We start from the raw sequence: 26,646 nt of genomic DNA on the forward strand, positions 1-26,646 counted from the left end.
CAGAAACTGGTTATAACCGGTTAAAACCGGCAGAAACTGGCAAAAACTTAAAATCGTTTTAAAAAACTAAAGTAATTACTAAAAGATATTTGTTTAAACTAAAAAATCAAACTTCATTTCATCATTGTAAAAAATAAAATGTTATGCTAGTGCCCTTGATTTAGTTCAGAAAGGGAACTTTTCAATTGCTGATGCTCGTAATATTTGGATAAATCTAACAAATTACGAAAATCATATGGGTTCTTAGGAAAGAAGAATGAGATACAGAATTTAACTGGCATTACTGTTTGTAATTTGCTCGCAAATAAGCTTCATCTAAGTTGCATGTGATTGAAATTATCATGTGCTTCAAAAAGAAAGTGTCAAATTTTACTTGCCAATATTAATCTAGATTTTGTACCTAATATCACAGCTTTGCAAAACAAATTGGCCCCACTTCTCGAAACTCATTTTTCCAGTCGAATTTTTACAACTACCCTAATTACTACATGATGTACCAGTTTTAAAAAATATACGATTTGAAAATTTTATGAATATTGCTTGTTCCTTGATGCATTGCCTGCTAGCTCTTCTGTTGCAAGAATATTCTCAAGTTTCTCATTTGTGCATATTAAATTGAGAAACTATTTACATTTTTGGAACCACTTTTTCCAAGAAGCAACTGCAGGGTCCAAACAATGTAACATTTGATTCTGAATTGTTATAATATTGTAAATTAAACTGTGCTTTGGTTAACAATTAATTATTTTTTCCATGCATTTTCTACTGTCTGTCAATAGTTTTTTTTTTTTTTTTTGGTCATTTTGAGAGTTTTTGCCAGTTTCTGCCGAAAATGTGGCAGAAAGTGGTTTTTGCCATGCCGGTTTTAACCGGTTTCTACCAGTGGTTTTAACCACTCTGGCAGAATCTTGCCAGCCCTGCTCACCTTATTAAACACTGTACTTATTTTCAACAGAGTTCTGTAGCAATACCATTGTATAGCAGTAATGCCATTGATTACTCAACAGTTATCCGTCAATTAAATTTTTTCGATAATAGTATTAATAAAGTTTTGTAATAAATTAGAAAGAATTCATAGGGATTATAGAAGAAACATTTTATCTTTACAGTAGTAATAACTGATCCTTTGCTGTTACAGCCATATTAGTTAGTCAGCAATAGTTTGGTTAGTTAAGCACATATTGTTTTTTGTTCATATTGTACCCAAAAGTCAGCACATTTTTTTATAAACAATTGTTTGTTCAAATTAATCTCATTAACTCAAATCTGGAGCCAAACTGTTTCAAGTTATATATTTATGATTTTTTTTTTTTTTTTTAATTTTTAGTTATGGCATCTTTACTTAGATGAATCTTGTTTCATTTACCTCAAAACTAATTTATTAGCTTGTCATTCAGTACTTTACTGGAATACTAAAAAAATAACAATCAATTGAATAGTGTGAACTAAAAAAAGATAAAACTCGTGACAAACCAACAGAATGCCATGGAAAAATATTTTACCTGAGGAGCATTCGAGAAAATAAGAAAAAGACCGGTTTGAGATGCTCGATTATGATAAAAAACAACAAGGTTTTATAAAATTATTATTAAACAATTTTTTGAAGGTTCTTTTAATATTCTACTGCTGTTAAAAATTACAGCAGAAAGTTGTTAAAATATTATTTTTTTTAAGTATGTTTCTTAAATACACTTCAAAGCTTTATTCTACATAAATTACGTGCCAATTATTTTCAGCAAAACAAATCTTGCATAATTTTCATGTCAGAGTAACATTTAAAAACTGATTTGTCATAATTTCAGATGTTTCACTTCATTTCAGAGCTCTATTTTGAAGTGACTGGTGAAATGCTCTTTTGGTAGCAGGTTGCAGTTTTACCTGGGGGCAATGTATTTTCAAAAAACAATGTCACATGTTTTATAGCATTAAAAAGCTTTTTTGAAAAGCACATAAAAAGTGCAACTTAAAAGTTCATATAAAACATGTATTTGTTCCTCATACAAAATGTACAGAATTCTCATTGTTTGTTTTTTTATATTGAATAAAATAGGGCATGCTGCTTTATTTCATGACAAAAAAGAAAACGTGTTGTTTGTTTGTTTTGAAACAGTAAATGTATTATAAATAAATAATTTTATTTTCAATTGTAGTTTCATGTTTGAAATTTTGTGCAATTTCTTATATTTTTATTAGAGAAAACATCAGTTCTACATTAACTTATTTTTATCTGGAGAGAAGAGCAGCCATTCCCTATTCATATGGATTTATAACGCCTAACAATTTAAAATAAAATATTTAAAAAAAAATTTAAATCTAAAGACTTTTTTATCAGCTTGATTCGCACTAAAAAGTAAGAAATAAAAGAAGTATTTAATTTCTTGATTATAATGCTCAAAAATTACAGTTCATCTTAATATACTTATATTTACAATAATGCTAAAGCATTCAAGAAAATAATGATAGTAGAAACAGGCGGTATATTGTTTAGTATGAACAGCTTTTACTATACCGCCTATTTCTTCTATCATATTTTTAATTTAAACTTTACTGGCTGCTTTAGCATTAACGTAAATATAAATATATTAAGATGAACTGAAATTTTTTGGCCATTATTATCTAGAAATCAATTACTTTTTTTCTTGGATGCTTTAGAATTATCGTAAATATAGGTATATTAAGATGAACTGTAATTTTTGAGCATTATTATCAAGAAATTAATTACTTATTTTATTTCATAACTTTTAGTGCGAATCAAGCTGATGAAAAAGTCTTTAGATTTTAAATCTTTTTTTAATATTCTATTTCAAAGTTTATTTTTTTTTAAAAATTGGTTTGAAGCTTTTAAAACGAAAAACCTTTTTGTTGCCTTGCTTTTTTATGTTTCCATTTTGGTAAAGCAAGTACGTTTTAAATATTTGACTAACAAACTAATGCTATCTTTCTTTTTAAAGACTTTTTCTGTACTTGCTTTCTCCTTCTATCGTCCTGTTGCCACACGTCTCATCCAAAAGTCTATTCCAAACTCCTTTTCAGTGGAGCGGTCTAACGCTTTGTTCCGTTAGCACACGAGGATCCTCACATAAGTAAAAAACATTTGTATTAAAGGCTTATATTCAGCTTATATAATAATTTAATGACCAAAATCCACAACGCACTCCCCTTTCTTCCGCTGGGCACTCCCATTATCTTCGTCTCTCGCCCTGTTACTACACGTCCCTTCCAAAAGTCCATTCTAAACTTCTTTTCAGCAGAGCGGCCTGACGCATTGTGCCGTTAGCATATGCGGAATCTCACATAAGTAAAAATATTTATTTTAAAGGCTTATATTTAGCTTATATAATAATTTAATTGCCAGAATCCACAAATGTATGCTTGCTTAGGTTTAGCCTTGAAACTTATGCGCGAAATTTATTAACAAAACTTTAGTTTTATGATTACTATTATTTCACTGTTTCTGGCAACAATTGAAAAGCGGAAGTGTGTTAAGTTTCACTGAGCTAAATTTAACCCGGCAACTAGAAGCAAAGTGTGAAAATTATGATGGAGAAAGCAAGTACAGAAAGTCTTTAAAAATACAACTCAATACAGACCTTTTTTTTTTCCTTTTAAGTACTGACTTGGGAACCCGATCGGTAGAGTGTCGGATTCGGGGCCGGAGGGTCCTGAGTTCGAACCTCGATGGTCGAAGATCCACCGTCGTCATTAAAGGGGACTGGGCGACGTTAAATATGCTCGTGGTCTCAATGTCCTCCAAGTGAAACGATACCTCTGGGGGTGCTAGCACCAGGTAGCTATTAGCTCCTGGACTAGTTCAAAATTCTCATTAACTGTTCGATCCGGTGATGGTGCTGTCATCTATCGGTATATAAAATAATGGAGGCAAGGCACTTAGTATGCAGTCCTCGACATAATACAGTTGTAGTCAGTTGTGACTCTGAATAGGAATAGGAAGTACTGACTTGTAATATTGGAATTTCAGACAAAATAGCTCAGAAGAATGCAGGGTAAATTAGCTGGTCTAACCAAATCTTGTTCTGCACGCAAACCTGTCATTTCTGTCAGCTTCAGTATTGTTAGCACTTGGCGAACTACCAAAACCAATTTTTTTAATATACACTGCTTACAAAATTAAACAACAAACGGGTCATTCCACAAAAAATAGCAACTTTGACCCGCACGAAACGGTTTATGTATTTCATTAAAAAGAAATAATTTCAAAAATCAATGACGAAAAAAATTGCTTAAAAAATCACACATACGTTTGTAATTTGTTAGGCAACAAAAATTTGTTCATTTCCATATTAAAGTGTATTTTTAATAAAATATATGAGGTGTCATGTGTGGGACAAAATCACCGTTTTCTGTGGAATGGCCCAAGCAATGTTTCACAAAGAAAACTTCTTTCGCTAACGCTTGATTTTATCAAACCTGGCTTCTCTTGTTTTCAATGGGCTTTGGTATAAAGGCGTCCAAAGACAAATGCCAACAATGGTTAGACTATACATATCAAGCCCATCATAACAAATTTATAAAACAAAATTCAAATAATTCTGGGTAGGACCCACCCACCTTAGCATGTCAGTGATGGACACCACCCGATTTGCTATAACATGGGCCACAAGTTGAAAAGAGAAGCTGTCCCAAACTTACCTGGAGGCAAATACCTATTAAAGAAAGGAATTTTTGAGAATAGTCGTATAGAGGGTAATGTACAGACAGCACTTGAATGATGGGGATGATCTGCAAGAATTGTGGTCTCATGCATAAAAAGAATCAAGTCAGAAACGCGACAACAAAAATATTTCAATAGAAAATACAATGATGTATATTAAATTCAAACTTAACAAAACTATATACAAATGTACATTAATTATGCTTGCATAACTGCTTTGAAATGATCAGCTTTTGTCATTTGAATGACTTCTTTTATGCTTAAGAGTTTCTGCTATGGTAAAAGAAAATTCTTCTTGACAAACTGCACAAAAATATGGCTTTTGAAGAGGGTTTCTTACATTAGTCTCAGTGCTTTCAGGATTCTTTTCTTTATCTAAATATTACAAAAAAATTGGCATTAGTTCCTTTAAATTACTAAGCTATAAAAAAGAAATATTTAAAGATTAACTCAGAGCATGATTTCTCAAACGTTTTACTGAACCTCAAACTAGTAAAGATAGTGAAAAAAAATTGAGGACTTTTGTTAGGGCAAATCTAACCTTGCAGCTTCTTAAAGCTGTGATTGGGATCTGTGTAGCCTTCACAATGCTTCCAGGTTAGGTTTGCCCAACTAGTAATGTTTTTCACAAATAAAACCCTCAAATAGGAATTTAAAAAAAAAAAAAACAGACCCCTCAACTGGTTCTTTCTTTTCCTAAAAGTCCTTTCTTTTTTTAGCTTCAAACTCCTAAAAGTAAGTTTTTAAAAATCTGGTACCTCCTTCCCCAATTTCCTTTAAAATTTCAGTTTCATTTTGAATGTTCAATGTAACTTCTTTTATCTATTAGTATTTTTATTCTGAAAAAAAAAATGAATATGTTGTTCAATCCCCTACTATGATAATTTGCAAATTTGGAATCAAATGGGAGCACAACAGATAGAGTTTGAAACTATTAGTTTAGTGTAACAAATCCAGTCGAGGCAATTTCTTGTTCCAAGGCAAAAGAAATTATAATAAAAAATTAATTTTTCAGCCGATTAATCGGTTCAAATTGGTTGATTATAAATAATCAGCAAAAGGCTGATCATTAAATACTGCAAATTAATTGGTGCACCCCTAACTTGAAATTTAAGATTAAGGTCCCTTTTCTCCCTAGGAGCAAACTAAAAATCTGTTGAGAGCCATCAAAGCTATTGTATCAGTTAATTTTTGCATTCATATATTTTCAGAACTATTTAAATTGAAAGACAAGCAGTTTTATTAATTATCTGTAAATTAAAGCGTCTTTGAAAACAAATACAAAATATTATAAAAACTTACAAAATCCAGTTTTTAAAAAAAGTAAAATTTTATAAGTATCAAACGTGAATCCACTTGAGTTTTACCAACTTTCAAAGGCAAAATTTTAGATTTTTAGTTTTTAGAATTATGGCACTAATGCAAATACTACACATTTTTTTAAAATTATTTTATTTATTTATTTTGAATCAAAAAATATTTTAAATGTGGACAGGTAAAAATTTGAGAACTGGTCAAAGTTTTCTGTGGACTAGTGGTAGAAAATCCCTGGCTTAAAGTATTATAAAGATTCAACATTTTAAAACTTTCATCAAAGATATATTTGGCCTTCTTTTTTCAAGTACAAACATTTTTAGCTATAAAAATAACACTAAATCAAGTAGTGTATTTGATTATTTGAAATCAAAAGCTACTCAAATGTTTAAAAATCAAATAATAATACTACTAATAATAATAATAAATAAATAAAATAAATAAATAAACAAAAATAAACAAATAAAAGTAATTTTAACAAAGACAGAGATGACAGGTGTCTTTTACGAAATTTCAAACAATAAAATGAACTTACAAGAAACTGCTATCAATGATGTTTGTTTTGAAAATAAAAGGGGGAAATTTTTTAATGATAGGAGTTTGCTTGTTCTTGATTGTATTACTCTGTTTGCAATAATTCTTTCAGTACACTATGGTTAAATAGGCTTTTCTTACACTAATACATTTGTCCAGAATTTTACTTACATCTCAAATTTATCAGATTTTTGTAACTCAATTTTACGGATTGATTAAAAAAAAAAGTCCCTTGCGAACCCTCAAACAGTTGTATGAAAATTTGTTGCACTGATTTCATTGATTTTTCATTCAATATTTGTAAAACAATGAATGCTTTTTAGTTCCCAGATGTTTTAAATATAAAACTGTCTTTAATTTTATTTTTCCAGTTTATCATTTGGGGGGGGGGGGGACTTGCAAAAGAGACACTCGCATCGTTCAAAATTTCCTAGACATGGAAGGGAGAGGCAAATGGTATACACTGACTATATACTACATAAAAACCAAAGAAAGCATGCACACGTTTATACATTATACTGTTTGACCGCGAATTGTATGTAATTTGGCAATCTGCCAAGCAAAAACTATTCCATCTGAATGAATCTAGCAGAGGAGAAGGGAGAATAACAATGGAATATTAATGAACGCGTTTTATAATGTCACTAGTGCCTTGATCATTTATTGCATTCTTTAAAATAAAATAAGGGAAGACAAAAATAGTTACCATTGAAACAACAAAAAGAAAATATATATTTTCATTTCGTTCAGGAACCTAAAAGTAAAATGGTAAGCTCAAAACTTTGTTGTGAATAAATAAATTATTTAATTTTTGCCGTGAGAATATAGATAGAATAGACTTCAGATTAAAAAAAATGTTGCTGAGAGCAAATTTTCATTTTTATAAAAGTAAGGCTAAATAATAGAGAGGCAAAAGTGCACATCTGTAACAAACCAACACCCCTATAAACTAATAGATATGTCCATTTCCGCCTATAAACCGGATATTAGCCTTTCCATGTAATCGATGGTCAGACAGTACTCGTATTTCTCAAAATCAAAGCAAGGCAACTTCTCCCGCCTGACTAGAAATGCATAGACATATTTAAAGCACATCAAAAACTTTTGTATAGGAAATGGATGTATAGATTGCAAAAAATACAAAAATAAATAAGAATAAGATAAAATATACTTACTAAGCTCTTCACATTGCTCCTTATGTCGCACTTGATCTAACACAGTTGCAACAAATTCTTTGTCACAAACAGGGCAAGTCCAATGCTTTTGTATGTATTGCAAGTGGGTATCATTCTTGTCTACAAGACTAAAATGAAGAAAAATTGTTAATTAACTGATATCATTATCAGTGTAAATAAAATTTATTGAGTTCTGAAAGCTTATACTGATTGAAATTTTTCTTATTCAAACAATACGCAAAAATAATTCTAAAGATTTGCCCCAAAAGCTAACTATGAAGAGTTAAGGTCAGAGAGAACATAAATTGAATCTTCTTCATCAGTGGCTATAAAAAATTCAAAAAAAAACTGTTAAAAGTTAAACAAATGAAAAGCTGTTAGTGATATACAGTTTTAAAAAATTCTTATGTATTCACTTTTGTTTATTTACACTCTTCTACACTAATAGAATTGAAAAGTTTTTAACAATACAAAATTAAATATTTGCCTTCTCAAAATAAAAAGACAACATGAGAAATTTAAATAAAAACGTTTGTAGTTATGCTGCATTGAATGGGAAATTCTATGAATAATACTGACTTCTTGATAGTTTCAAACTTTTTTTTAAAATCATGCTTTATTTTTTGAAATTTTTTGAAAAAAAAAAAAAAAAAAAACGAGCTTTAGACAAGCTGCAACCACTGGTTTAACTAATGAGGAGAAACAGTGAATCTTACAATACAATGTCGATTTCTCACCCAGTAACCTTATAAGAGTTTTCTGTTTTCTTTTTACACAATACAGAAATATAAGGCAGCCACCTGTAGAAGTATTATAGGAAAGAAATTTCCTTCCCAATGTGCTCTACACACAAAAAAAAAAAAAATAAATAAATAAATAGATAAATAAAATTATGAAGAAATTTGTCTGGTATAGCCAGTAACCAGTGCATTAAATGCAAAAAGAAACAAACAAATCACTTAGAAGTCCACCCACTGCCCCCAGTTTTGCTACAGTCCTACATTTGGCATTTTCTCCTTAAATTTAATATTCAAATTTAAAATATTATGCATAAAATATACCTAAAATACTATAAATTATAATATTATGTTTAATCATGGGTGGATACAAGAGAGGGAGCATGGGGCAATCACCCCTCCCTTGCGGGACTATGCACATAAGCAATATTTAAGAATTGAAGTGCTAAAACCGCAAGTATAGACCATCTTTGATGATGTTGGGGGGTGACCAATTTACTTTGCATTTTTTAAAGAGAGGGAAGAGGATATTTCAAGTAGTAAGCACAAAGTCAATAATATCTTGATGTAGCAATGTTTCACATAAAAAGTCACAAAGTCATTGGATAATACAGTCAAAACCCGTTAACACAAACTTGCTTAACGCGAAATTTTGCTTAGCGAGAAATAAATTCCATTCCCCATCAGATAAAGCTACAAATTAGTGTTAAATCAATCACTCAACATGAAGAAGACTTAGACAAAATCTCGCATAAGAAGAAGAAAATTTTATGGTCTAAACAAGGGAAAAAAAAAAAATGAAAACAAAAAAGAAAATCCCCATACTTTTACATGAAATTACATTCAAAAGTCCAAAGATCTGCACCTGAATGCAAGCGACATGGATGGCAGCAAGAAAATTCCTCACCTTGCGTAGTAAAATCGGGAAAACCACGTTGCTTCAAGAAAGTACAAACTTTAGCTGTAGACTATGCTTACAGTAAAAAAGCTTGAATGAACTATGAAATCTTCATCCCTCATATGTATGATCTCATATTAAACATTTTTTTCAATAGTGTTATATTTCTAATCATAGATGGCAGGACATACATCCAAATATAACAGTTACAATTTTTTAAGCTAAAAATATTAAAAATTACTTAAAGAAACAATCAAAACATAATTACCAATTGTAGGTCAAATAGTTTTTTATTTTAAGACCACCCTTCACTGGATCTTCAACAGCATCACTCGATTCAGACAAAAGGCCCACAGCAACAGCTACATTTCCTAAGGGGAGAAAAAGATATTTAAAAAATAGATAGAGAATTGCATACACTAAAACTCATTAGTATTAACAGCATAAAATTAAAAAATAATGAACAATTGTGAATGAAAAAGTTAACACGAATTTTTGTGAGAAAACTAATATGCTTTACCGTACATCAAACTATCTCACCAAAGTCTAAGCCAACAAGTTCGAGTTTGATACAGACCATAATTTAAAAACATATATATTAAGAACTTTAGAACACTTTTTGTTATAATGATTACTTTAGAAATATTCTTAACAAAAAAACTCATATCAACTTTTGGCATTAGGGTCTTTTGCATAGGGAGACAGAAATTTCTGCCCTAACAGTCAGAAATCTTCTGCTAGATACATTTTGAATACACAGAATTTTTAAATTGTTATTGAAAAGGTAACTTAGAGGTAAGGTTTTCAAAAATATTATTGAACTGATAATTTGCCGCATCAAATAAAATGTTTTATTTATTTGAAAATTTTTAGGTTGAAATATTCTGTAGCATGAATGCTGAACAAGTTTTGAAAGTTACATCATGGAAATAGGATAAACTTCAAGAGATTAAATATTTCAAGTGCAAAAAAGAAATGAGCAAACAACAAGAATACTGATAAGCTAAGCGTACTTAATATAATGTGAGTTTGGAATAAAAATTGCATCCCTGTCTTAATGGTACATATATATTGCATACATGTCTTAAATGTCCTTCATAAAAAGAACAATTTCGCCAGCAAGAGAAAATGGAGCTCTATAACAAAAAAAAAGTTTTCCTTATAATAATAAACTCCCATATTTCTATCTAACTGTATTAGTTTTTACCAAGCAAAAGACTATATAGAACAGATAAAACAAAGTTAGCATTAAATAAGCAAATTGAAAATTCACAAAAAATAAATTAAACTACTGAAAGAGCACTTATTTTCAGGAGCTGTAATTTTCGCAAAAAATAAAGGTATCAGTGATTTTGCAAATTTTATTTGAACAGAATTGAAAGTTGAAGGAAAAAAGATTTCATAAGGCTTCAATTTTCGCGATAAGGATGGACTCGCAAAAAGTCTTTTTACAGTAATCATTATTGACCAATTTTGACATATTTACCATCTTGAGGTCCTACATATATGTTTTTGACATCAGCAGCAAGCAATCTTCGAACAGAAAAAATTACTTCTGTGTGAAAAAAATCAGCAATAAGATTGTAAATTTTCTGCCCCATTTTTTGAATTTCAGCACTCTTTTCTTCTTTATCCATAGTGTATTCTGAAAGAAAGAAAGAATGAAATCCTATGCACCTTAAATGATTCAAATACACTACAATGCAGAAATATTTTCTATTGCAATAATATTATGAAAAAAAAATAGTCAAATATCTTGAAGAGAAAGCAAAAAAAAAAAAAAAAACATTTTAATGTGATATGCTTTTTTATTAGCATAGTAATCCTAAATTTTTGCAAAGATAAGATTTACCAAGAAAAAAGGCTAAAAATTATGTTTGCAAAAATATTTTGATCCAAAATATTCAGGCAGAAAGGGAACAATTTTTGCAGTTAAAAAGTAAAAGCATTCAATTAAACAAAATGCCTTAAAATCAATCAAAAGATCCATGAAAATATTTCATTTTGATAAAATGTGCATGCACATTTTGTTTTGATTTATAGTGAATGAAAAAAAAAACATTTTTAACAATTAAAATACTCATTAACAATGATGATAAAGAGACAAACAAAAACTTTTTTTTTTACAGTGGGACATCTATAAACTCTAGTCATACCCATAATATGATGCACAAGTCAGAAACCTCTTATAGCAAACCCAATATGCTCGGAGAGACAATTTTGTTCTCAAAAAGAGTTTTGAGCAACTTATCTTCCATGTAGTGCTGTTAAGCAACAAAGTCTAAGCGTCTAATGTTTTCAAATATAAACAAAGGTAACGCTAATTTTAAAAAGTTAAGTCTCATACAGTATTATTTAGAATACTAAATCATTTTTCAAAAAAATATGTCTCAAAATTATAGCTATAACTTTCATATAAATCTATGGATAGTTCAAACTGAAATAATGCTAATTTCAATCTTACATAAAAGTACATTAAGTGTTTTGCTACCTTCAAAAGCTTTCTGTAATAATTTCTGCCAAGAATCTCTTATATTAAATGCTTTGCCAATGAAGCCTTGTATTGATTCAGGCTGTGGGAAGCATAATTCAATCCATCCATCACAGATAATTCTAAAAGAGAATAAGAATCAATAGAAAGCTATAAAGAGATTCAATACAAATAAATTCAAAAATTAAATGATAATGCAGTTGTTTTAAACAAAAAGTTTAACATGTTCAAAATTTGAACATTTCTTTAATAATTTAAATGTGACTTAAATCAGGGGCGGCGATTCGTGGGGGAGGCAAGGAGGCAACCCCCCCCCCCCCATTATAGTTTATTTATTTTATTTTTCAATTTATAACCCACAACTAGAAATTATTTTTAAAAAAAGCAGAACTGTCAAAATTTTCAGAACATAATTATTTGTTTTACTTAGTATATCTGTTTTCGAAACATTTAGCACAAGCAGTAACTTTTAGTTTATGTATTCATTGTTTAGATATTAGTAAATCAATTGTTTTACTTAAACAAGCCATACTTGTTCAATGAAATTATGCCAACTGTTTGTGACATCACAAAATACTTTGAGCTAAATAATGTAAGTCTTAATTCATGTCTAAGTGTTTCCTACAGGGAAAGTTATTGTATACAAAATTCATCAAAATCTGAATAAAAATGTGAGTTAAGTTGTTAGATATTTACATTAATTACCACTTATTTGCTCTCAAAACCAACCCTATTAAAATTTTGTACTATTTTTTTCCCCTCTCTTTTTTTTTTCTTTTTCTTTTCTTTTCTTTTTTTTTTTTTTTTTTTTTTTTTGCAGTCACTAAAAGTCTTATGGCTTGTAGTTTTTTTTTTTTTCCTATGAGAAAGCTTGACTCCCCCCCCCCTGTAAAAACTCTTCAAATATACATACAAAATCATTAAAATCATTAATAAAAATCATTTTAAAAGTTTTTTTTTCTAATATATTTTTTTAGAAAAAAAAATCTGTTGCGTTTAGCATATGTTGTCAGCCAAAAAGTTTTGGAAATGGCAAAACAAAATTTTCGAATTACATACACCTCTGGATCTTCCTTTTGCAATATGTAAAGAACACTTTTAAGTATTTGGTATATTTAGATTTTCTCACTTGCAGCAAGGTTTAATTAACATAAAGCGAACTATTTGAACAAAATAACGGATGTTTGAACCATTGAAAACTTAATCTAAGTATTGATAAAAAGTAAATAAAATAGGAATTTACCTTGTAAAATCCTGATTGGTATCCAAGATTTGAGACAAAAGTAAGAGAGAGTGAGCAGCAGGTATTCTCAAACAATTCACTAAGAAAGGCTTTGTAGTTTCCAATAAAGACCTAAACATATGAATATTTTATTCAGAAAAAATATATAGAGAGAGAAAATAGTTACAAAAATTCATGAGCTCATGCACTGATGAAGCCTTACTTTATAACAATCACTTGATTATGCATATATACTACTAGCTGTACCCACACAGCGATGCCTGTGCTAAGAATTTAAAGGAAGTCCGTTGAATAAAAAAATCCATGCACTTCCCCCCTGTTTGTACGCCAAGTTCACGGCCTATGGTGGTTGTTTAAATAAATTTGGCAGCGATATTAATTAATCAATATCTATCTTTTTCGCATTTTCTATACCAATTTCCAGTTGCGTTTTGTGTCATTCAACTTTTTACGTCAAAATTGCCACCTTCGGCTACTATCTGCCTATATAAGATCTATCTCTATTTTTTTTATGTGTCTCTATTTATTTTAACCTCTTTGCCCATTTCCTAATTTGATCAAAGATCATTCAAAAAACTGTGCTTTATTCATTTAATTAAATAGTGCAAAAAAAAAAGCTCTCTCCTTGTTTCCCATAGTTAGCAAAAAGTAGCATTTGCAAAAAAAAAAAAAAAAAAACACCTCACTATTTTAATTAATTTAAGCATGCAAATATGTAACATAAAATAGATACAGAGAAACGTCTGGCGGAAATGACCGCGTGAGAGTAACCCACCCAATTAGTGCGCAAAACGAACTCGGGCCGATAAGCAACTGCGATTAAAAAGCACGGTACATCTAGGACGAAAAGGAAATACCGTATCCCGTACGAAAAAGGATTCAACTCTCTAGTAGAAAAATAACACAATTAAAAAACACAGTACATCTAGGACAAAAAGGAAATCCTGCACCTGATTATTTGACATCAGAAGAGGCGGGGGGCATTTTTTTTTAATTCTAGAGGGTTTTTTTTTCCTTTTCTCAAGCAATAGCTTTTCTATAGCTAAATTTTTCATACAGGGTTTTTCCAATAACATATAATATTAGGGGATGAGGGGATTTTTTACCCAGTAATTAGGCGAAAAAAGTGAAATTTTAGCTTAATTAGTTAATTATGAAAAAATTAATTAGATATTTAGAATTTCGGGTTCGAGGTGCACCCCCGTGGGGTACGTTCAAATTTTGTGCCAAGTTTCAGGGCTGTAGGTGCTATGGGGTCTTGAAACAAAGAAGCACCGTCACTCTTATATATGTAGAAGAACAGTTTATAAATTTTTGCTTTAGTCAGCTATGAACATGATGACACCAGATGTCTACCAAATATTACTTGCAAAGGGCATAAATGTAATACCAAGTGAGATTTATATTGAAAAGAACTTTACATGATTTTGGACAACATGTATCTAATTTTCTAAAACTATAAGATTTGGTAGACATTTAAAATATCTCTTAGTTTAAAAATACTTTTTTAAGCATTTGGGAATGCTAGTTTCAAAGGAAACAGACTAATTCAAAGAGCTTTAATGTTTGATATGTAACAAAAACAAATCAATGAATATCTTTATAGTTAATGTCTTTAGCTTTACATTTCAAAATTTAGAAGGAAAAAAACATAACTTGAATCACTCATATAAGCAATAAACTATGCTGGACAAATATTCAAGTTTTTTTTTTTTTTAATGCTTTATTAAACGGAAATTTAAGAGCAGGTTTAAAATAAGATGAAAACGTAATAAAGTGATACAAAGGTTTTATTTTAGATATAACAAGCTAAGCAACTATACACTTACAAAAAACTAAGAATCTGGTGTTTTTTACTTAATGGTGTGGCTGATTTGAAATGTTTCATCTCAATGATATCAGTCTCTTTCAGTTGTAGCAAATCTGGCTCAAGTGCTAATGAGCCATTTGGGTGGAGAACCACAAAAGGCTTGCCCTGAAAAGAAAATGATAAAATATGTATCAAACAAATTATTAACAAACATTTATAGATGGATATAACAAATAAAATAGATGATTGTTGTATTTTTTTGCTAAAATACTGATGAAACATCAAGTAGATGTTTTCTTTCTTATTTATTAGGACTCGACCGATGCATGGTCAGGCCGATGCATCGGCGCCGATGGTTCAACAATTTAGCCATCGGCATCGGCATCGGCGACCAATGCTAACTTGCAGGAAACGTCGGCCCATCGGCCTTAAAAAACATCGAAAAGCCGATGGAATTGGCCGATGTTTTTGAAAAAAAAAATGACCTTTGTTGTTTTACTTTTTAATACAAAGTAACGGGAGTTATTGTTTTCATATAAAATTGTTTACTTAAATTTCAGTATAAATTTCTATTTTAGTCACCCCTGAAAGAGTTTTTTATACAGCATTCAGGTACCAAATAAGTTAATTGTTGCGTTGTTTCTTGCGGCTGGATGTACGTATCTCTCATAATTCATAACTCAAAAATGGTAAACTGTAGAAGGCTAAATTTTCGCATGTGGGGTGTGCGTACGTTCCAGTTGTGAACTTCACTTTTTGTTTTCGATCGGATGTTCTAAAAAGCCTATTTACTCATTTTTTGTGGCTATTAATTACTTATTTCAATGCTAAAGTAATACAGCGTCTCATACTGACGATCATTCGGTGATATATTGCCGAATCGGAGACTATGGAAACAAATATGATATGGCGAAACCGTTTTTTTTTTTAATTTTTAACCGACTTCAAAAAGGAGGCGATTATCAGTTCATACCGTATGTATGTTTTTTTTTTTTTTTGTCCACTCACAGCGTCTCACCTAGTGAACCGATTTTGATGATTATTTTTTTAATGGATAGGGGATGGCTCAACTTAGGTCCCATTACTTTGTTTGACCATATTTGTCCTTTAGAAAAAAAGTTATGGGCAAAAAACAATAAATTTCATATAATTTCCCTATTAGATTAAAATATGAAACCCATTGTTATGAAAGTTTGGTGCCATACAGCAGTAACATTAATAGTAATTGTAATGATAATTTTGAATGAAGGCTTGTCTGAAGCAAGCATCAAATTTCTTCAAGGAAAATTTCGATAATAGGGAATCTGGCGCTGTCGTCTCGTTTTTGGCGCAAATAATTTTATTTTAGTAAACCTGCTGATTTATAGTAACCCTATGTGAAATATCAAAATCTTCCTTTCTTCAGTGCTTTTGCTCCATAGTAGGGGTAAACCTAACCTGGAAGTGAGGTAATGCAGTGATTAGGATCTGCTTAGCCTTCACAATGCTACCATTAGGTTTGCATCAACTACTCTGTAGTATTTTTATCGTTATCATCTATGCCGATAACAGATGATCGGGGCTAAGTAAGAAAATAGAGGCTTGCATCATGAGCAACTTTGATGATGCTGTGAAATGTAAATTAGTTCCAGAGAGGAACAAAGATAAGTTTTTAGTGTCAATCGCTTAAAGTTTAACGCGTGTCAATAGTTTTTTTTTTTTTTTTTTTTCAGTATGGAGCATTTTTAAGAAAAAAATGTGAAGTTTCGTGATGGTAACTTCTTACTATTTCTGAAATACCTACATTTACACTAAAAAGAATGAAATAAAAAAAATTTGAAAAAAAAAATAGAACATACTTCAAAATTGCTCTAAAAAGTGAAAAATAATTTTTTTCTTTAAACACCATCGATAATGCTTTTAAATTTAATTTTTGAAGTTGGCGCAAAAACGATAGATAAAATCATTCACAGCCATAACTCAAATACAACTATAAATTTAACCAGGCCCAGTTTCTTCACTATCACATACATTATGCATTGATGACAGCATATTTGAATAACGATATATATGTTTCGTTCGTAACTTTGGATGCTTTTCTTTGGATGCCCCATGAACGAAGCATGGTTACACAGGATTTTACGTTTTGTTTTTGCGCCAACTTCAAAAATTATGTTTAAAAGCATTATCGATGGTGTTTAAAGAATAAAATTATTTTTAACTTTTTAGAGCAATTTTGAAGTCAGTTCTATTTTTTTTTTCAAAATTTTTTTGCTAGATTACAGTTGAAACGACAGTAATTTTTAATTTTTCGATACAGTCGACTCCCGCTACAACGCGATTCGACTTACGCGAAATGGCTGCAACGCGAATTTTTTGTCGACAACACGAATTTTTTGGAAGGAAGTATCAGCTTTATATTAGCAACTAAATATTGATTTTGTGAATGTTATTACATTCCTTTAAGCATCACTGACAGCGAAAGTTCCCATATCAAACGAGTCTACGTGTCGCGTTAGTGTATCTAATAACCATTCAGCATCTTTCATTTATTTATTTATTTATTGTTTTCATTTTACATATTAAAGTTGATGAAATATAATGGTATCTTTATCTAAAGTTCGTGAAGATGGGAAGAGAAAGAAAGTTTCTGATAAAAAAAAGCTAAGATTCTCGATATGCTTGAACAACTACAAAACGTCGACGGTAACGCGACAATAAGTATGAGTGAATCTTCCATACGTATACAATTAAAATTCAAAACAAAAAGATATCCGTAAAAGTTCAGAACTTAGTTTCAATATCGAAGCTTGCAGAGCAGTTTAGCAAAGTAAATGTTATGAAAATGGAAGCTGATCTTGTACTGTGGATTAGAGAAATGAGGAAGAGGGCCTGTGTTGCTACAAATTGAAACGTTATAAAAGAAAAGGCAAAGCAACCGTATTTAAAAATGTATTAGATCTGAACAAGGATCTGATAATGAAGCATAAATCATCATTATCTTTATTTTTTAACTTATATTGTTACTGTATCTACTGTTAGAATACTATTATAGTACAACATTTTATTATTACTAAATACTGTGTGTACTATGTTTTATTTTATGTCTTTCCCTCCCATTGATCATTTATTTTGTGCATCTTACGTATTTCAAGTTGAATAACAATTTTTTATTTTTTAAATACAGTATAAGTTCAGTTCCTTACCTAAGAAACTGTACCGTACAGTTGAGGAATGCTACAAAGCAGTTTTAGGAGTGTTTATAAGTATCTAAAAGAATTTGATATGCTTCTTAAAAAATTGTATACATATATTTTTTCACAACGCGAAATTTCGACTTACGCGAGGAGTCTTGGAACGCATCCCTCGCGTAAGTCGGGACTCGACTGTATTTGTAATATGAATCACAGTAATGCAGTCTTTTCTGTATTGCTTCGGCGGAGCTACAAGTTTGAGGCCCGTCAAAATACATTTTGGGGCCCTATTTCTCTAGCACAGAAGTTGTAAAACATTTATCATAAGCATTTTTGTAACTCCTACGGTTCCCGTATTGTTATGGGGCCTCTCGCGCAATTGCAACATTTGCTATATTTTAAATCCGCCACTGCACGTCAAAACAAACTCGGGTGCAAGTTTTAAAAGGGTTTTCCTGGCTCAATGTTTATGATTATTTTGAATTCTATTTTTTACGATTATTTTTTGTATTTCCGAGAACACTTGCGTGCCCCTCCTCCAAATCGAACAGTTTCTGAAATTAAACTCTAGTTGTACTTCTGAGTTGTTCAAAATTAACACCATTCATAAAATTAGAGATTTTTTTTTTCAAGCTTTATCTATTGTTGTCAGAAATTGATTAAAGACGTTTTGAATGGAAACGATTCGGAAACCAAAGGGACTTTTGAATTTTTTCTTCGAAAGTGCTGAAGTGGATTCAGAAACTCTTCCGAGGCGTTGGTGGTAGCGGTTCTGTACTAAAAAAATGAGGTCGAAGTTTAAAGTTGTGAGTCACTCCAAAACCAGAGGGTGACCCTCCTAACCTACCCTCGTCGTTTCAAGCACTTCTTAAATATTTAGCGATTATTTATTTTGGTCAAGAAATATCATCTTGCGTATTTCTTATACTTGTTTCACCTATATTTCGTAATAATGCGCCATCTTTTTTGCATCATTAATAGCGATCGATTTTTTTTCTGTTGGGAGTAACTATTTATATATATATATATATATATATATATATATATATATATATATATATATATATATATATATATATATATAAATAAATGAGTAAGTTATTTTTGTTTTCATCATATTTTTAATAATATGTTATAGAAAAGTTTCTTAGGATTTTCTATTATGAAATTTTTTAAATTTCAGAAAATTATTGTTAAACTTCAAAATTTAATTTGAATTTGTTTGTAGTGCTTCATAAAAGATTAAACAATCAAATTGTTCAATATTACGTGTGAAAACATCAGATCAAGTAGTATATGTATTCAGTTATTAACTTGATGTAAATATTGAGTTTGTTTATTGTGGCTGCGTTTTAAGAACCTCGCTCTTTTCGTGGCTATTTCTTTTTTTTTTTGCAAAATTTATGTCACGGTTATAGCTTTTATGAAAAATGCAAACTTTTCCTTTCATAAATTTTAAATAAGTATAAAAATATTTCTATTATGATTTAATATTGTAATTTATCTGTTCCCTTTTTTGTTTAATTTAATGACTAAAAAATGTCTACGTGCAATCTTTCCACTTTAATTGCGCAATTTGTTGACGGTTTCATAGTTTTATTCTTATTATTATTATTATTATTATTATTATTGAATGAATAAACAACATAATTTAATGTTTTTTAACGATGTTTAGTGTACCTAAATCCATACATTATTACAATATTACTGAAATCTTAGTTATTTATTCAATTTAAAAAAAGAAACAATTGGTTATTAACACCGCCTGTCTCTTAATAATAACAGTCTCTTTGTTTTTCTTCCTTTATTTTTATTTTATTTATATATATATATATATATATATTTTATTTTTTGCTGTTGTTCTTTCTCTTCCTTCATACAGCAGTCAAAAAAGGAGAAGCATAACTACACCCTATACAGATTGTACATAGTACGATCCAAAAGTTCGGGGGACAAGCTGTATAAAACCTTACCCAAAATAGTTCACATTACCTAAGCACATCCATCTTCAAAAGGGCACCTTGAGAGACTATATACTTCTGCCAGTTTTCATATAACTCTTGGAAACACTCCTGGAAGCCATTTTTCGCTACCTTCTGTGATGCAGCTTTATCTTCTCCTGACGGAAGACAGCGGCACGGCGTCCATGCAAATGTTTTTTTTTTGCTGGGAACAGGTAAAAGTCACACGGAGCTAAGTTCAACGAAACGTTATGTTATTTCTTTGTCACATCAACGTTGCCAGAAGTGCATAGTCGTTCAAGGTGAGTATTTTGTAGATAGATGTACTTCGGTAATGTGAACTATTCAGGGTAAGGTTTTAAACAACTTGTCCTCGAACTTTTAGATGACACTACGTACGTATGAGTTTTCAACTTACTATTTCATAACGTTTTTGAGTGACGCAAGTTTACGCGCATGAAGTCATCACAAGAGACTTTGCGATAATTAACTAAAGAGGCGTTCAAAATAGATATTTCGGTCATCTATATGTTCTTAGGTACATATGCATGTGCAGATGTGCTGAAAAAACTTGTGAAGTTTAAATTGGGTGATCGTAAAATAAAAATTTAGGTCGAAATCTGATTTTTTCCCTTTTTTTTGTGATTACAATTCCTTATTCGTAGAAAGAAAGTAAAGTGAAATGAATCAATGATCCCTTAAATCCCTGACAAACTTATCAATTTATTTCTGTTATATATATATATATATATATATATATATATTTTTTTTTTTTGCCATCGGCCAACGGCATCGGACATCGGCCATCGGCAATCGGCCATTTGGAGGAAAACAATCGGCATCGGCCCATCGGCCAAAAAATGCCATCGGTCGAGCCCTATTATTTATCACTATCTATGTCATATTTTTCTTACTTGTAATTGGTTTAAATTTTTCTTGTGTAACGTAGTCTTTTGTTCCTTCAACTTGTAATTTTTTTTTTCTTTTCTTTCTTTTTTTTTCTTTTTTTTTTTTTTTTTTGCATTTATTTACTTATTTTCTATTTTCATTTATTTGTTTATTTTATTTTGTTTATTTATTTTATTTATTTTTTTCCTTTTTTTTACATTTTTAATTGATTTTATTTATTTATTTATTTATTGTAAAACTTGTGATTTATTCAAAACCACAGGCCCTCAATTTGAAAAAAGCATGTAAGATAGAATAATGATGTTTTCTGGACATTAAATGAATAACCAAGAATCAAATTTAAAAACTGCTTAAAATAATCTTTTTTCTTCTATTTATTCTAACTGTATTTAAAAAATAATAAAAATTAATTATTTGTAAACATTTTATCATGATAAATTTTAATAAATTATAATGGTTTATTGTAACAATTTACTTATTTACCTTTGTATGAAAATGCTGCTCAGTAGAGTTTTTATATGAGTTATGTACATCAGCTATTGCTAAGCGAGGATAAAGAGCACTGCAAACAATAAATTTTAGACAGACAACATCACGATGGCTCGTGACTTGACTTTTTGAAGACAACATCTAAAAAATATTTAAATATAGTTGCCTGAAAATTTCATACATATAATTCAAATCTTTATTAAATAATAAACATTTAAGTAATAATCAAAATCTAAATGCTATAAAATAACAGAAAAGTCAAACATTAGAAACAAAAACTGAATGAAGATGGTTTTATCTGCCCAGGAGTTTTTAGTATCTGTACTTTTCTCTTTTTCTTTCTTTCTTTTTGTGAATTTTTATCCTTATTATTTTGGCTCATTGAACATGCATAATACACTATGTGGCAGACCTTTTGAAGACGCCATCAAAATAACCAATTTTTTTCTTATGAAACATACAGAGTCTTTCTGAAGGGAGACATTTAAAGTAGTTTGAATCTGGAGAGGTTGGTTTTTTTGAGCATTAAGTAAAATTACTGCAATTAAGTTTTTTAAAAAAAGTGCACACACATCCTCAGTCTGCCTGTTGATTTTGAAAAATTTATTAAACTTTTTCCAGTTCCACCGGGTGTGCCGATAAACATTAATTTGTGTTCTGGTATCATAGACGAGTCGCTGATCGGTTACTAATTTGGTTGTGTGATTGGAAATGTACTCATTCAGTAGGTTGCAATCATGTTTTAATCTTGTCCGGAACATATAAAGATACAAAAAAATCCCTTTTTTTTATATTAGTATAGATTAAAAGCCTCAAAGGGTAGCCCGAAATGCATGCAAAACTTTTAGAATCATGGATTAATATCATCTATCTGCACTACTTGAATTCAAAAATTAATTTACTCGAATCGAATTCCAGTTATAATTCATTTGAATAAATTTTGATGCATTAGCATTCTGTGACTCTAAAGGTTTTGCAATGTCCAAGGCTAATAGAATGCTATGTATTCTATCTTTTGCTGCCCGAAATACTGCAAAGCTTTTAGCAATTCTTATACTGAAGCCGCGATTTTTTCCCCCTCACTTGATCCTATTCATGATCTTTTATTCCGATGAGAACCTTTACCAATTCTGTCTTTGCAGATGTGAGACAATCGTAGACTGTTTTTACGTATATAAGAACAAAACCGCACAAAACATAACCAGGTAATTAATACAAACTATCCTCTCCAGACTCAAATACATGTATAGGTTTTGGCGGTTCTTATGCCACTATCGTGATTTATTATTCACTTGTTTCTATTCCTTAGCCTTCAGTTCAAAGGAAACCTTCAACTGTTTTGTCATTGCAAGTGTGGGACAATCAGCGTTAGGGTTTACGTATATAAAAATAGATCAGTACAAAAGATGAACTGGTAGCAAAGACAAACTATTTGTTTAAAAAATTAGTATTGGTACATATATGCATAATTTATAGTCAATGTCACTCAGTAAGAATGTACCTTTCACACAAAAAATGTACTTTTCACACATTTGAAAAAAAAATTCAAATAGTTGCAATGGTTCCAGAGACTACCTCGTACATATAAACACACAAAAATCCGCCCTCTCTTTATAATATTAGTATAGATTTTAATGTTCAAAAGAAGTTGCGATATGAATAAAGTTTTTTTTTTCTTTTAACTATGTGTTCCCTACACTGTAAAAAAATTCCGAAACGTTACTGAGTATTTTCATATAACGTTTTGGGATTTCAATGGTTTTTATCCCCTTCCTGGAAATATCAAGTATCATTGTCAAAAAGTTTCCTGAATCGCGACAAGCTGTCCGAAAGCAAATACCTCTCTGTTGTAAAAAATATTTTTAGCTCCCAGTTTAAAGATTAACTGAGCGTATTTATAAGGTGTATCAGCTTCAGATCAACTAAGGCTTGTCCATGCTGCTTAAACTCCCAAAGGGAGTGAATAAGTATGGACTACGTAGCTTTGCAAGAATTGCAAGCAAGTGAGATGCCTGATACTTACTTGCAGTTCTGGCTTAGCTTTGGCCATGTTTGCACTACTGCTTTTGGAAATGTCTTGATAAATCAGGATGTTGCCAAGCTGTTATACTATCCCTACTTAAGATTAATCATGTTCCAGAGACACGACTGGCTTTAAACGGGAAGATTTCAGGATTTTTTCAGGAAGGTTACTGAATTTTAGCAGGAAAAGTTCCTGGTTTTTGAGAGATATGTTACTGGCAGAAATTAGGCACATCAGCTGCCTATTATTTTCCAGGAACGTTTCTGAATCGTTTTTACAGTGTATTTAACATCTTTCATAGAACATAATTGAATGCCGATCATTAAATGAAATTCAATGATTGGCTATCATAAGCTGAGTGAGATTTTTGGAGCAGTTTTTTTTCATGAAAAGTGGTTCTTAATGTGGCTTTTCAACGATTGGCAATTCGGAGCTTGAAGAAACTTTTGGCGTGGTTCTTTTCTAGGATTTTGGAGTAAGCTGGGCACAATTTGGCCGAAATTTGTACTTTTGGAGTAAAATGGTGCAAAGATTCCATTTTGGTGCATTTGCGCCAGTTGACGCTGCTGTCCCACCCTTTTATACAAAGCTTTCAATTATGAGATTCTACACTTAACATAAAAGTGAAAAAATATTAAATAACTTACATGAACTTGCCATTTGTCATTAGATATTCTAAAATCAACATCACGAATATCTATTCTCCCATCGTCATCATCACTCTCTGCTTCATTCATAGCAATGAACTCACTGTCTAACTTTAAAACTTTACGTTGTCTAGGAGCTCGATGATATTGTCTTTTCATGTCACGTAATTGTGAGAGCTCCCCATGCCTATTCAAACGATCCCTACTGTTGGTAAAACTATCTGCTTCAGGCATAAGTCCACTGTCCTATAAGGAACAAATTTGTTTTAGTTAAATAACACAAGTACATAACAGAAAAAAGAAAAATATTTGTTTTGTTTACAGCAACAGACAAATATTACTAGATAAAATACAAATATAAAAATCAAAAAAGATCAAAACAAAACAAAGTTTAGCATTTGCTAATGATGTGTCTCTCATTTTTACTATTTATTGAAAAATTAAAAGTTAAACTTTTTTACTGTTCAAAAATACATCAAAAAAGATGAATCATATAAGCAAAGTTCCTATCAATGATTTTTTACATGAAAAAACTCTGGTATTTTTCTGGTTAAAAGTTTCTAAAAAGCTGGTGAAAAAAAAAGACTTCAAATGCAAAGGACCGGCCTGCACACATTAATCTGTCTGCATCAACAGCTGCCTAACACATATTTGACGGAGCCGAATGTCAAATAACAGATTTTTTGTTTGTCAATTCTATTTATAACTTCATTTTTTTAATTAACTTTATTTTGTACAACTGTTTTATCCCAAAAAATGGTTAAAGTACAAAATGATTGAAATAATTTCAACTTACTTTTAAGAGATCTTTGAACTGTCTCCTGAGTTTGGTCATTTCATAGAATCGTTGCTCCTCTAATCCTTTCCTTTTGCACCATTTGCGTGAGTTGCCACGTCTGTCTGATTTAACTTCAAGCCATTTATGAAATGCATTCAATAATGTAAATGGATCACCATGATCTGATTCAAGAGATTGTCTAGATGCCTGTGTAAATACATTCAGATTACATAAGATTTCACAAGAGCGGTAATACTGATTTGATGTTTCATGCATAAATGCACATACAATGAGCTGAACAACATGACTTCCTTTTACTCCAATTTAGTGTCATTTCCCCATTAATGACAATTTTAACGTGATTCAATAGTTTACTCTCTAAATATCACCAACAGTGGCCAAATTGAAAGATTAAAAAAAAAATCGCCAAATTTGTCACCAAGTTGGCGACAAAACTTGGCGACCAAAAGACTGGCGATATATCGCCAAGTGTCCGCCAAATTATAATACCACTTGAGTTTACATCGAAATTAACATTGATTTTCCCCAAAAAAGGGACAAAAGACCCCTTTAGAAACATCCGAATGCAACTAAAAGGGGAGGTGCACAACTAGACCCCACTAGGAGTCTACGTTACAAATTTCAACTTTCTAGGACTTACCATTCTTGAGGTATGCAACTTACAAAGGCACATATTCACATACATACATACATACATACATACAGACGTCACCAGAAAATTCATTGTAATTAACTTGGGAATTGTCATTATGGATATTTCACGTGTCTATACATTCTTAGGCACTTATCTACGTGTGATCGAGTCGAAAAAAAGCTCAGTATTCATTCGGGGGTGAGTAAAATGGAAATTAATGTTGATTTTTGAGTGAAAATTTTTTCGCGAATACAAAACTTTCTTTTTTGTAAAAGGAAGTAAAAAAATGATAAACTTAACTCGGTTTCAACTGCTCAGTCCAAAGAAATTGTACTATATATATTCAATGTTTCACTATGTGAGGGACACACAAACTCAGAATAAAGTTCCAGGCCAGCAAAAAGGAGGTAGTTCAAAATTTAAATTTTCAAAAATACTGTATTAAAGCACCTAACATAAAGCTCTAGACTAGCAGTCAGTCACCATTTCATTGAAAATGGCTACCAAAAAATTAAGTCTTAGTCTTCAAAAGTGGCGACAATGCGTTTCTTTATCTGATAAAAATCGTGCTACGACAACACACTTCCAATCCTGAGACATCCAGTGCATCAGTCAGCTCCACCCTAGCAATGTAATTTGGAGCAAACTCCCTTAAGGTTTATTTTAATACCCCCTGAGTATGTATTTTCTTAAAAAATGGCTATCAACAGTCAAAAGTGACAACCATTTTTTGCTAGTCTGGTAGCCAGTGGCTACTATTCAGAATTCCCAATGCTTCATTCTAACAACAAACTTTTTTTTACTTTCTTTTTATTTTCATAACTTCCCTTGTATGCTTTTCAGTAGTTATACTAAAGGAGTTATAATGTTAAAATACAAAAAATCAAATTAGATGCTTCAAGCTTTAATGCAGACTATTTGAACTTTGGAGTTACCTCCAAGTTGCTGCAAGCCCTTCAATTGCACACATGTATTTTTTCAACAAACATACTCTTTAACAATGCATAAAATCAGGAGCTTCTTGAAATAAATGATTGACGTAGTATAACTTGGATTATTTCTTTCTTAACTCTCTCTCTCTAAAAGTTGTTTAAATATTAAAGTTAAACTTAATTCAACAATTTGAGCATTGTTGTA

At 30.7% G+C, this 26,646-nt stretch overlaps 1 protein-coding gene across 1 annotated transcript in view; it reads right to left on the reverse strand.

Annotated features, from left to right (window-relative positions):
- Window positions 1-4,799: 4,799 nt before the first annotated feature.
- The window catches only part of LOC129233448 (probable ATP-dependent RNA helicase DHX34), a 53,406-nt gene continuing 31,559 nt past the window's right edge, over window positions 4,800-26,646 (reverse strand). Inside the window, exons 11-20 of the mRNA XM_054867474.1 lie at window positions 24,873-25,061; window positions 24,077-24,322; window positions 21,401-21,547; window positions 14,894-15,039; window positions 13,065-13,175; window positions 11,822-11,943; window positions 10,817-10,975; window positions 9,599-9,701; window positions 7,696-7,823; window positions 4,800-5,047 (exon numbers count right to left, since the gene is read on the reverse strand). Of these exons, the coding sequence (XP_054723449.1) occupies window positions 4,899-5,047; window positions 7,696-7,823; window positions 9,599-9,701; window positions 10,817-10,975; window positions 11,822-11,943; window positions 13,065-13,175; window positions 14,894-15,039; window positions 21,401-21,547; window positions 24,077-24,322; window positions 24,873-25,061 (1,500 nt within the window). The 3' untranslated portion in view covers window positions 4,800-4,898. The remainder of the gene's footprint in view (window positions 5,048-7,695; window positions 7,824-9,598; window positions 9,702-10,816; window positions 10,976-11,821; window positions 11,944-13,064; window positions 13,176-14,893; window positions 15,040-21,400; window positions 21,548-24,076; window positions 24,323-24,872; window positions 25,062-26,646) is intronic.

This window comes from Uloborus diversus, unplaced genomic scaffold (genome assembly GCF_026930045.1).
Source record: "Uloborus diversus isolate 005 unplaced genomic scaffold, Udiv.v.3.1 scaffold_422, whole genome shotgun sequence".
NCBI lineage: Eukaryota > Metazoa > Arthropoda > Arachnida > Araneae > Uloboridae > Uloborus > Uloborus diversus.